General features: G+C 31.3%; 1 protein-coding gene across 2 annotated transcripts; it reads left to right on the top strand.

The window, feature by feature from the left end:
* Nucleotides 1–2,193: 2,193 nt before the first annotated feature.
* On the top strand, nucleotides 2,194–9,086 carry LOC133184593 (uncharacterized). 2 transcript variants are annotated; one of them, XM_061319678.1, is made up of 5 exons: nucleotides 2,194–2,679; nucleotides 5,729–5,881; nucleotides 6,872–6,904; nucleotides 8,425–8,626; nucleotides 8,724–9,086. In XM_061319678.1, exons 1-5 carry the CDS (start codon nucleotides 2,440–2,442, stop codon nucleotides 8,825–8,827), a joined length of 732 nt encoding a protein of 243 aa, XP_061175662.1. In that variant the 5' UTR covers nucleotides 2,194–2,439; the 3' UTR covers nucleotides 8,828–9,086. The 2 variants fall into 2 exon arrangements, with proteins under 2 accessions (XP_061175662.1, XP_061175663.1); XM_061319679.1 differs by lacking the exon at nucleotides 6,872–6,904 and having other exon boundaries at nucleotides 2,201–2,679.
* The last annotated feature ends 2,820 nt before the right edge of the window (nucleotides 9,087–11,906 follow it).

Genomic DNA, 11,906 nt, shown 5'->3' with positions numbered 1-11,906 from the left:
ATCTCCGTATCTATTCAATTGTTGCTGCTGGGGCTTTCATATTTCACAGGTATACTCCTCGGGACAAGACCTTACTTTGGATACCAACATATTCGATTTGCTTCTGAGAAAGTTTAACCTTCGCTATAAGTTGCCATACGGGCACATCAGTGTTTCACAAACACATCTTGTTTGTTTGGTTGTTGTCACAAGTGGCCTTGATATGTTGAATATTATTTTGCTAGAGTTTTGTCGAATTTTATGAGCTAAAAAAAGATTCATTTTATATAGAACTACATGTATGTATGATTCTACTTAACAATTTCTTTTTTGTTTTGTTTTGTTTGTTTGATTGATTGTTTATTTCACCGTGCTTATATATGGTGAACTTGCATTTGACAACTCTCCTGTATATAAATCGTCATAGATCATCTACATGCACATGTATAAATATCCGTGAATAGAAAAACAATTTAAATTTTAGATGAAGTAACATCAGACTCGATATTTCATTCCTGTTCAGAATACTAGTAAACGATGAAGGAAACTAGTGCACATTGATTTTTCTCTAAACTATGCATTTGATTTATTGGGTAGGGTTGGGTTCACGGGGAAGTTAAATAGAAACAACTGATAAAAAGTTCCTCAACTGATTGATTTATTTCTATAGAATGACTATGTTATGTTATCACTTCACATGTAAATGCATATCTATTGGGGTATAAAGAAAGTGTATGATTTTAGTAATTTCGAGAACTTTTTTTTTTTTAAATTTAAAAATGTTAAATAAAAGAAAAATTATTCATTTATCGCAAAAACTCGAATTTCTAGTATCTCAAAATGTTTTTCTAGTTTCAATAAAATCGAGTATATGATATCAGAAAGTAAATGTTTGATACTAGTATATCAAAATTGTTTTTATTGTTTGATTTTTATCTTTGTTTTGTTTTTAATTTTTTTTTAATCAAAAACATTATTGAATCATATCTTTGCATATTTCACGCTTGTCTGGATCTGACATGTGTTACATTAACAGTTTAAAATTTATCAATTTAAATTTATCGCTAGCAATCTAGATTGTTATAGGTAAGGTTAAATTGATGCATTTTTAACCTTAAAATGTAAAGCATGCTCTATAAATTCATGGATTAAGTCCAAGTACGTATTTTTAAAAGACATCAAAATCAAAATTTAAAACATGATTAAAAAGCAGATTTATAATCGATTACTCAATAGTTGTGAACAGTCCTTATGTAAATACAGACACTCCCAGCATTTTATAGTATATATATAGTTTCATCTTGTGTGAGGACTAGTATTTAGTGTATATATATTTTTTATGTTCAAGAAACATCAGAACCATATTTTCCCCGAGAAAATCATGAAAATGCATAGATATTGATGAAATCAAGAATTGGATGAAGGGAGATTTTTCACAGTACCACCTTTATTATTGAAAACATGTTGACAGACTTTGTCTTCAACCTATGATGTTCGGCTCAATATTTTCTAATATATACCGGTATCTAAACTTGGTAATCTTATCGTTCGTTTGTTCAGTCGTTTACCCCCCGCACCCTCACCCCAACCTTTTTTAGTCCACACTTACTTCAGCCGAGACTTTTTGATCACATTCGATAAGTAAAAAAAAACCTACCTCTGTAGATATAGGTTCAAAATTTTATGTGATATGTACTTCACCCCGCTTTGCTTGCATGATTTTAGTATTTGGGGAGTGGGATAGGGTGGGGGAGGGGGTTATCGAGGCTGTTTCCTGTTATTACTCTCGGCAGAGGGAAATTATCTGTTTCCTTTTTATTTTCAAGTATCCTAGCAGAGATTAATATGCAATTATTTTGCTCAGCTATTGAAATCTCAGAAACAATCGTGTGTTCAAAATACACAAAACCTATACAGACTACTTAAAAACCAGGTTTGAAAGGGAAAAGTTTGTCTTTGGTATTTAAATGGTTTTAAAATGAGTTTTGGCCTTCCAGTAACTATTTTATGGATTAGCTGGATTGTTCAGCTGACGACAAGTGCTTGGTGACGGTATTTAAATACTTCCACATAAACAAATCGTTAGACTTAATTTTCATATATTGATTAAAATGTAATCCTTTTCTGCAGATAAAATTATACCATTATTTTTCTTTGATAGAGACTTGACATATAAGGTGTATACAGAATATACAGCGTACACGTGATAATTTGATCTGTGCGTTTAAAAAACAAGACCCAATTAAGTTTGAGCTATATCGTCTCAAAGTTTCCTCGGGTAATCTGGCACTTTTCAGCATGGTTGAATGGTAAATAATTTGACACTTGCATAGTAATCAATACCGAAAGTTCAATGGAGCTTATCAGTGGAAATAAGTTTTAATCCGATCTTGTATTCGGTTGTGTTCGTAAAACTGGAAGAATGTAAGGAAGGGGGAGAGGGAAAAAGAAAAGTTTACAATGTTGAAGGGTCCAGGACCAAGTCCCTATGTGAAATACGGACAGGGAAAAACTGCGTGTACAATTTTAACGGAAGATGGATGTATTTATCCTGTGATTTCTTCATTGCCTTATAATGATAGGACTAAAACTGCCCCCTATCAATATGGCAGGGGGGTACGTGCAATGCACAAATCTACATTGACACTTACAAAACCCCCGTACTCACCTGTAGAGGAATTCAAGACTACTACAAAACAGGTGAGAACATTAATTACGTAATAAATTAGTATACATTTTAATTTTTACTTTGTCCAATATGGCCCATTAATTTAGTCAGAAATCCTAGGTTCATCTAAGAATTTTTTTTTCACAGAAAAAAACCCCCAAACATTTGTTTATCGTTGTCCATTGTTTGTCTACCCCTTTCCTTTCCAATATTAGCTGCCTTAGTAACCACTGATATTTTTAACATCTCCCGAACTCTACATATTGACAATTTATTGGTGAGAGTAAACAAAATTTGATCATTATGTCACCATTTTCTCCTCTTTTTTTCTTTTTTTAATTTTCATCAAAATTGTAAAAAAAAAAAAAAAAAAAAAAAAAAAAAAATACAAAACAAAACAAAACAAAAAAAAAACAACAAAAAAAAAAAAACAACAAAAACGAAACAAAAAAACTTTTTTCGGTTGATTCAACCCAATTTAAATATTATATATTTTTATTAAATAAAACCCCGTTGAATATCAATATCCATTTTGTAAAAATGTACAAAAAAAATAATTTAATGCAATTAACCACAAATGTCTTAAACTATGTCTGAAAGGAAATAGTTGTGAAATTTAAAAGTGGTTTAAACTTATTCATGTCTTTTTACCCTTGAAGTTTTTATCTATGGGGATTTTAAACAAATCAAGATTGCAAATTCTCCTAGCAATGTCCCGACATGTTATTTTGAATTTATTTGATTGTATACATAATCAAAAGTATTGTTGACAAGACACTTCTAAAATTCCGATGTAGCTCCGTGATATGAAGTGCTGATAGGTTTCGTAAATCCAGTATGCTATATACAGAACAGTTGTTAATATATGACGATTGAAATTTATTGAAGATAAAAACTCATTCTCAAGTAATTCTGCCACCAGCATTTTTTAAAAATTTTCTTTTAACATGCTATCTTATTTCACTAGGGCATGCAAGATTTGGATTTTTTCTTTCTAAAAATTCAACCTTATCATATGTTTAATAATGATTTCTACAGACGTTCAGCCGGGATTGTGGGTGGTAGGATGAAGGCTTCCTAAGTTTAAAAAAAAAAAAATAATAATAATAAAACAAAACAAAACAAAACAAAAAAGAAAGAAAAACAACATATGAAAGAAGGTGAAATATATGGAATGATAAAGGATAGCTTAAAAAATTCGTTATCATATGCTAAGCAAATCAACACAAAAAATGCAATTTTTGAAGAAAAAATATTATATATTTATATAAGAAATATACACACGGTTGTTAACGAAACAAAGTTGAAAATTTAAGCATATACGTGTACGTGTGTGCCTTTACAAGTCTTTACTGTGAACATTTGTACTATCATTGCACGTGTAATACCATTGTCTCGACTTATATAGCAACACTCTATATTATTGGAAGATAAATGACTTTTTTAATGCTAAGAAAACCTTCCATTTTCGAACTCTTTGTCATTAAGCTATTAGCAGATTCCTACTTTAGTCTGCGCTTACCGAGCAGTCGTTTTTATGGCATGCGCCTCTGTGTGGCTTACCATTATTTGGGTTTACAAAGGTGTGCAATCAAACTTTATAAAAGTAACCCCATACCTGGATAAAAATCTGTATTTACTTAATACCTCATGAATACATAATCAATAAATTGATATAAGAAGACATGTACCTGTGAAGGCAGGTCAATATTTATCAAGTCTGTGTGTATTTTGTGGGGCCAAATTATATACCGAAAAAAGAATTTTGATTACATATACGTAGGTGTCTCTTTTTTCTATTCGAAAATTAGAAGAAAGATGAATTAAAAGTACAAATTTAAAACTGAGATTTATCTGTTATTATGGAGGATTAACTTGGAATATTTATTACAATACATGTATTAATTTTGAAGGATTTTATACATGCATGTAACATATGTCACAACTAATTATGAATAGTAAACTATAACATTTATTACTTTTGTTTTATTTGACATTGAATTTTAAATATGTTTTGTTAATGATTTTAATATCTTCCGCAAGTTATTCACATATTCTTAAATGACCCAGGAGAAGGATAGCCATCAAATTAACGTCCATTGTTTTCAAGATTCATTCAGACACAAATCAAATGAGCTTAAATAAATCGATAAACCAAGGGATAAAATTACTAAATGTTGTGTTATTTGAGATTTTTAGATAAGTACAGATAAAAGAATAAGTACGTCTGTTGGAGATAGCAGACATACAACTCTACCGGCTGTTTTGCTTGATCAATTCTAAGTTACTAAGAGTCTAATAAACACCAGAAGAGCCGACATTGGTTTCTTCAACACACCTCTGTTATTGCAGGAATTCATCACTCATTTTTAAAATTGATTTTCGAATGCAAATTGATTGTGCCTGTTTCAGCAAATTCTGTTCAATTTAATAACCTGGCCATTCTCCATGTTGTGATCTGCAGACAATATGATTTTTTCAATGACTTTGGATTAGATTCAAGTGTCATGGATGATGGCTTTCGGGTAGGTCGGTTATAATTCATTGTATCAAGGACATCCTTTATAAATATATTATTGCCCAAAGTTTTGATGCCATAGACCTTGATTGGAATAATTTTAATTTGATCTAACAAATCAATTTTTTGAACAAGATCCCACTTTATTAATCAAACAGTTGCTCAAGTGTATAAATGCCAATTTTTGTGGAGGTTTTGGCATAATAGGTGGTAAAATACTGAACTCTCAACCTTTGTTCTAAGATTCACAAAAATAACATAGGAATTTTTTATTGAATATATAGTTAATTCATCTTAAATTTTAAATATTTGCTAAAAGGAGATTGAAACCTCAAATTCAAGGAGGTGAGGGTTGAAGAACTTGTTGCATGTGATGGGAGGAAGGAAAGAGACAGCTGGGAGGATACCAATGAGTGAACTCCCTTCCCCTTTCTCTAAAAATTCTCTTCATTTAAAAAGACCAGTTTAAATATGTAAATGTCTGTTTAACAGATATATTTTAAGTGGTACTACTGTGCTCGTTCATTCATTCGTTAACCATAATATCTCTTTATTGGTTTCAGTATTATAGCGGGAGTAAGAAGTTGAATCCTGTCCGGAGACCCCCGCTGTGTCCCTCTATGCACAGATCGCAGTGGACCATTGGTCAGAACATGCAGGACACAACATTTGATACTCAGTATGCCAAGACATATTTCGAAAAGGACATTATACCCGTATGTGTCTGGTATTTTAGTTTACCTTAGTTACTTAAGTGACCTACATTTGTTAACAAAGCTAAAATTGTCTGACTTACTGGAATGTAAGTATTTTCATGTAATGCAGTATCAAGTTATTCAAACCATTGCTCCTGGGGCAGGCACGAGATCGCAAAAAGAGTTCAAAGTTTTACATACAAAATGTTTCAAGTTTGTTCAAGTCATGGGACCAGCTAGGGAGATCGATGGGTCCAAAGTAATTGTCAGATACTAGTAATTTATGCAAGTATCCTCATGTAGTACATAATCAAATTTATTTAAGAAGGCTGGGGGGTTGTGGCCATTTGCAGACTATATTGATCTCCTTTAGAAGAATTGAATTGAACATATTTTATTGACAAAGTCAAAAGGATCGGACACAAGTTCAGAAACTTAGATAGTCTTCTCCTAATACAACATTTTATAAAAAGAATTCCTTTAGAAGAAGAGCTCCATATAAAGATATACAAAAATGATCAAATTTTAAAACTAAAATTTATGAAATTTTTCTTTGCCAAATGAAAGTTGACAGCTTAAGATATCATACCTAAAAAATTAAGTTATATCTGATGGTTAATTTGTTGACCCCCAGCCTCCTTAAATATCTTGAATGAAGAGAGGTCCAAATTTTCACAAAGAAATATGAAAGAATCTTTTCATATTCAAATTGTTAAATTAATCATCAGTCAGCTTATTATGCAGTGTAGGATCAAGACAATCTGTATAAATTAAACAGGAATTTTTAAATATTTTCCTATAAAGGCTTCAAATAGCAACATCAATATGAAAATAATTTCATATTTTGCAGTGCATTTCTTTTCTGTTTATTTTTTTTTTCTTTTACGAAGCTTATTATATACATGCACCAAGAATCATTTTATTTCTTTCAAATAATTCTTTTCATATTGGCTTTCAGAACTTATACAAGAAAACATTAATTAGTTAAATTGCAATGATATTGTTAATTAGTTACAGAGGGAGAAGTTCTTAAACCAACAGAATGTAAGTGACTAGATACTAGAGTACATAACCTGTACAGTAGTTGTCCCGCTTGTTCATACGACACATATTTAATGCTGCTTTTTCAATACATATATGTTTTATGCAACCTTTGCAGATGGTTCAAGCTAAAGTAATGTCCCCTTTAGTAAATGTGTAGGAATCTGTGTACTAGTGTATAGTAGCCCTCAACAAAACTATTTGGCGATAAAAGTATCAATTTTAAGAGAGAAAATAACACAATTTATTATATCACTGATACATTATGATTTCATCCTGCCTTCTACCTAAGTCTGAGCATCAAGATGCAGGTGCCCTTATTGATCACCGAGTCCATCTGTCTGCAGGCCCGTATTACGCAAGGGGTGGGGCACTCTTTTGACATTTTTTTATTTGGAGCCCCCCCCCCCCCACCACCACCACCACCAACAACAACAACTTTGAAAAACTTTGCTACGGGCCTGGTCTGTTTTAAAGCCATCAACTTGAGTACCTTTCAATCTACAACCTTCATACTTCCTACATAGGTAGAAGATGATAGAAGAAGACATTTTTCGTATAGTTTGGGGGTCACTTGTTTAAAGGTCAAAATTCAAATTAATAGTTAGCATGATGGTTGATACACTTACATGTTGTGTTAATGTGTATATTTTTTATCCTATAGGCTTCATACGTACTGTATAGATGGAGAATGTTTATAGGTTTTCGGATGACATGGTCAAAATTCTAGGTCAACACTTGAGATAATTGCTATGACATTGTGATGCAATATTCCTATAGCTACTAATTTTTATGTGATGTAGTACAGTTACTCTAGTAGTTTTAATATCAAAGAATAATTTCATACATATGTAGACAATGATAAAAGGAAGAGTTTGATATATTTTAGATCTTCATGCAAAAGGTCAAAGTTTATTCTTAAATGATTTTTTTGGCAGTATACCGGTACGTAAAAAATGGTCGTATAAAATGCAGACATTTTATTCACAACACAAATATAGAGGATTCAGTGCTCATTATTGATAAATAGGCCAACATTATTGAAATAAACCAACTGCCGGACTCTGTATGACTTTGACCAAGTTTTCTAGTTAAATCATATTTTCAATTTAGATTGCTAATTGTAGCAAATACATGTAGTTTGAAAGTATATCTGAAATAACTTTCTTGTTCTCAAATAAATTCCTTTTCGCTGAAAATCCTGTTAAAAACTTTCAATAAAAAAATTGTGATTAATAATTTGCATTACTAAAATCACATTTGCAAAAATGACTCATTTGATTTTTTTCAGAACACGATAAGAATTAAAATGCTTGAAGTGTGTTTTCAGGTGATGGAGAAAAATGTGTCGGGCATTGATCATTTATGGAGATGGGAACACAGAACAAAATCCCCCAAAAATTATAGATCCCTATTATCACTGTATCATACTGAAAACCCTTTCTCTTTTTTCTGTATCAGCGTAATTTATGTATTATGTGATATATTCACTAAAGAGAATAAAACTTATTATTTTTTCACAGGCGAATCGTCTTCATCTGACATCTCTGGTCAATCGGATTGACCAGACGGAGGGCAAGGACATGCGAAATACAGTGCACACTGATCCAAATGCCCCCACCTACTGGTCACAGTACAACCGCATACACGGAAAACTAGGTCAAATGATTGGGCCAGGAGTTGAAAGAGAAATACCTGTGCGACAGAAGTATAATATATTCACAGGTATTTGTGATTCTGCGTCTTTAATGGTAATAAAATGATTTTTTATGAAGGTATTTAATGCCACTTACGAGGAAAATTTTTATCCATTTTTTTTAAGGTGAAGAAATTGGCCCTGCATGGAAGCCCGATAACAAACGAATCTCCGGTAACCGAGTGCTAATGAATTCAAGAATGAATAATGATTGGTATCAGCAGGACTAGTTAACAATTACTTTAATTTTCATTTATTTATTTATGCTACATGTACAGTGTATATTTTACAAGTCACTATTTTTGGGAATCGATATACTGATTACTTTTTCACATCTATCAGAAGCTAAGACCATTTGGAGTCATATTATGTACGATGTAAACTGAATTTACTTTTCTGATATGTGAAAATTTTCTATTAAAATATTCATTCATTTTAAATTTCCATTGTATTCATGCTAATAAATTAACGGCAATTTGTTCAAAGTTATTAATTTAGATTTTGTCATTTGTGCAAACCTTTGTTGTACAAAACAGTAAAAACAAGGTACAAAACAAATAAGATGGCACTATGGATGTTTGGCTTGCTCGATATCTTTCAAATCGTGTATTGGGATTTATTTGTTTTGCTGTAATCTAAACATACTGTGGTGATATATGGTGACCCACTGGACAATAAAACAGAATAAATTGATCACAATATTTGATTTAATTTGGACATATTTCATTGTAATAAATCTATAAAATGGGATTCGACACAAGCTCTAAAAATGTTGATTTGCACATCCGTACATATGTAATTTCTACTCAAAAATTAAATTACATGTACATGACTACATATGTGTCACAGTCATTATGAATATATACATCTCAGATATGGCTAATTAGGAAATTAATTTATGTCAAATTTTATGCACGAAAAATGAATCATCATATGGGTGTCTACAATATAAAGGATGATTCTCTATAAGGCCATTTTCCGGCCTACGATAAAATCACTTAAAAATGTGATTTTATGTAACTTTAATCATTATATTTCATGATTTTGATGCTTGTATTTCAACATCGATCACCTAAGTCGCGTGATTTAAAGATCACAAACGGCCGTCAAGTAAAGAAAAATTGAGAGTAGGTCTATTTACATCAAGTTTTCATGCATGTTTCTAGATGTTAATGATCAAAAATTGTTTATTTATGTCGGAAACATATCAGACTTAAGTATTATAAGCAAAGATTGTTTAATTTAAGGCTAAAGTTATTTTTTTATGGCAAGAATTTTGATGCATTCACATTTTGCATATTTTGAATGTAAATCTTTACAAAATGCACCTCGTACGATGTTGAAAAATGTTTAATTAGCATTTAATTAAAAGTATTATTTTATATATGTTTATATTGTACTTGTGTATTGTTTCTATAGATGTGGTACCTATTTTACGCATAAAATGCCCATGCAAGAAATGAGATTTCTAAGTTTCTTTTGAACTATAAAAGTTGTGTATCAAATGTTTAAAGCAATAAATGAATTTTGTTTGTGATTAAATCAAAATTAAGTTGTAATTTATAGAATATAGTCTACATTTGCAAAAAAAATTAAGAATTCATTAATTTACAGGATGAAAATATTAATGCAAGTACATGTTAATAGTCAGTACATAAAACTCAGAACGGTTGTATTAAAAATATATATATCGACGTAAAATGAAATAACATCGTAAGAGTTGATTTGATTCAATTTAATTACGCATGTAAAACTATATAATTAATTTAAAATGCTATCTTAACTATAATACACAAATGTATGTATAAAAGTCGAGCCCCCCCCCCCCCCACGGCACTCCATAAAATGGAGTAGATTTTCAACAGTTCCTTCCACTACGCATATCAGAAGTTTTAGTATATCCATGGACTAACAGAGTTCTACAACATCCCAGGTACAAAATGGACCGTAAGAGATGACACTCCTTTCGCACTCTTGAAACCTGAGAATTAAATTCTCTTTCCGTGCTGCGTCAAGAACTAAGGTGTTTAACACGGGTAGTGACAGTTCCTTTGCTAAGTCCTCAGCATTGAAAGTAAAAGTCATGGGTCTCTTGGATATTATCTTAAAGAAGGAGGTCCTGTCCCACGGTAGGTGTTGGTCAATACTGAAACCATGCATAAATCAAAATTGTGACACTTCACCTTAAGTGAATGATCTCTTTATCTGGGTGAAAAATTCTAAAATGACGTAAAGCAACATTCAATTATCAATCACGTGACATTTAGGAACCCCTTTCCTCCTTGGCGTTTTATTTTCGAAGACAGAACTACTGTTCTCATAACTTATATTGATGCTACCAAAGAAGTGTGATGAATAGATTGAGTCCTCTCAACACCCAGTTAACAAAATACATGGATCCTATGTCACTCATACGGAAAAGTGTCCTTCTAAAAGGTCGAGGCGAGAATTTCTATCATGAAACCATCCCATCAGTAATTCTCTATCTATAAAAGTTACATGTGTACCCATAGAAAAATTAAGTTTATAACACAAATAGCAAATGCATCTTCCCGCTACAACAAAAATAGCTTTTATCATTTCTAGAACTAATAACAAATATGCAGTACTCCTAAGGAAATACAAATACAAAGAAGTAGCATAGATAAACTAAACTATCCTTATAAAAAATATAATTATAATAAGTAACTTATATTCATGTCTTATAGTCTATAAAAGAATTTCTTTATTTCTAGCAGATAGTTCAATGAGACTTGTATTCACGTAATTTCATAACAACCAGTCATTTCAGTCCTTTGATTTTAGATTTTTTAAGTAAAAAGTTTTCCTTTTTTGAGTAAACATGCATGGCTTATATTAATTCTTAGTAAATCAATAGAAACATGTACTCTAAGTGGAAGTTTATAATAAGAAATAATCTACATAAGCTGATACCCTTCATTGTAAGTAGTTAGCTTTTCCTGCAAATATCGTAAAAATGAAGCAAAAAGTTTTTATTTACATGTCATAACCACCTTTAACCAAGTTGATAATTTGGTAGTCACTTTTTATGTTCATAAGAAGTTTACATGCAAATTTTGGTGTTGGTTAAAGGTGGTTATGACATGTGTAGGAGTTACCTAACACACCAACCCTCTTGAGTTTTCCCATTACCCTAATGCTAATACGGACCGATAGTACTTTACTTTGTGACCCTATATCATAACAAATACTTTTATATCATTAACCAATCAACATTTATCATTAAATTGGAACATTAGCCTACTGACTCATGCAGTTTTTAAGGGAAAAAATACTATTTGAAAATTT

This window comes from Saccostrea echinata, unplaced genomic scaffold (assembly GCF_033153115.1).
Source record: "Saccostrea echinata isolate AGI-Se365-2 ecotype Australia unplaced genomic scaffold, CSIRO_AGI_Sech_v1 ptg000010l, whole genome shotgun sequence".
Classification (NCBI taxonomy): Eukaryota; Metazoa; Mollusca; class Bivalvia; order Ostreida; family Ostreidae; genus Saccostrea; species Saccostrea echinata.
Note: the sequence above shows the minus strand (reverse complement) of the source record. Positions and strands in the feature narration are given on the sequence as shown.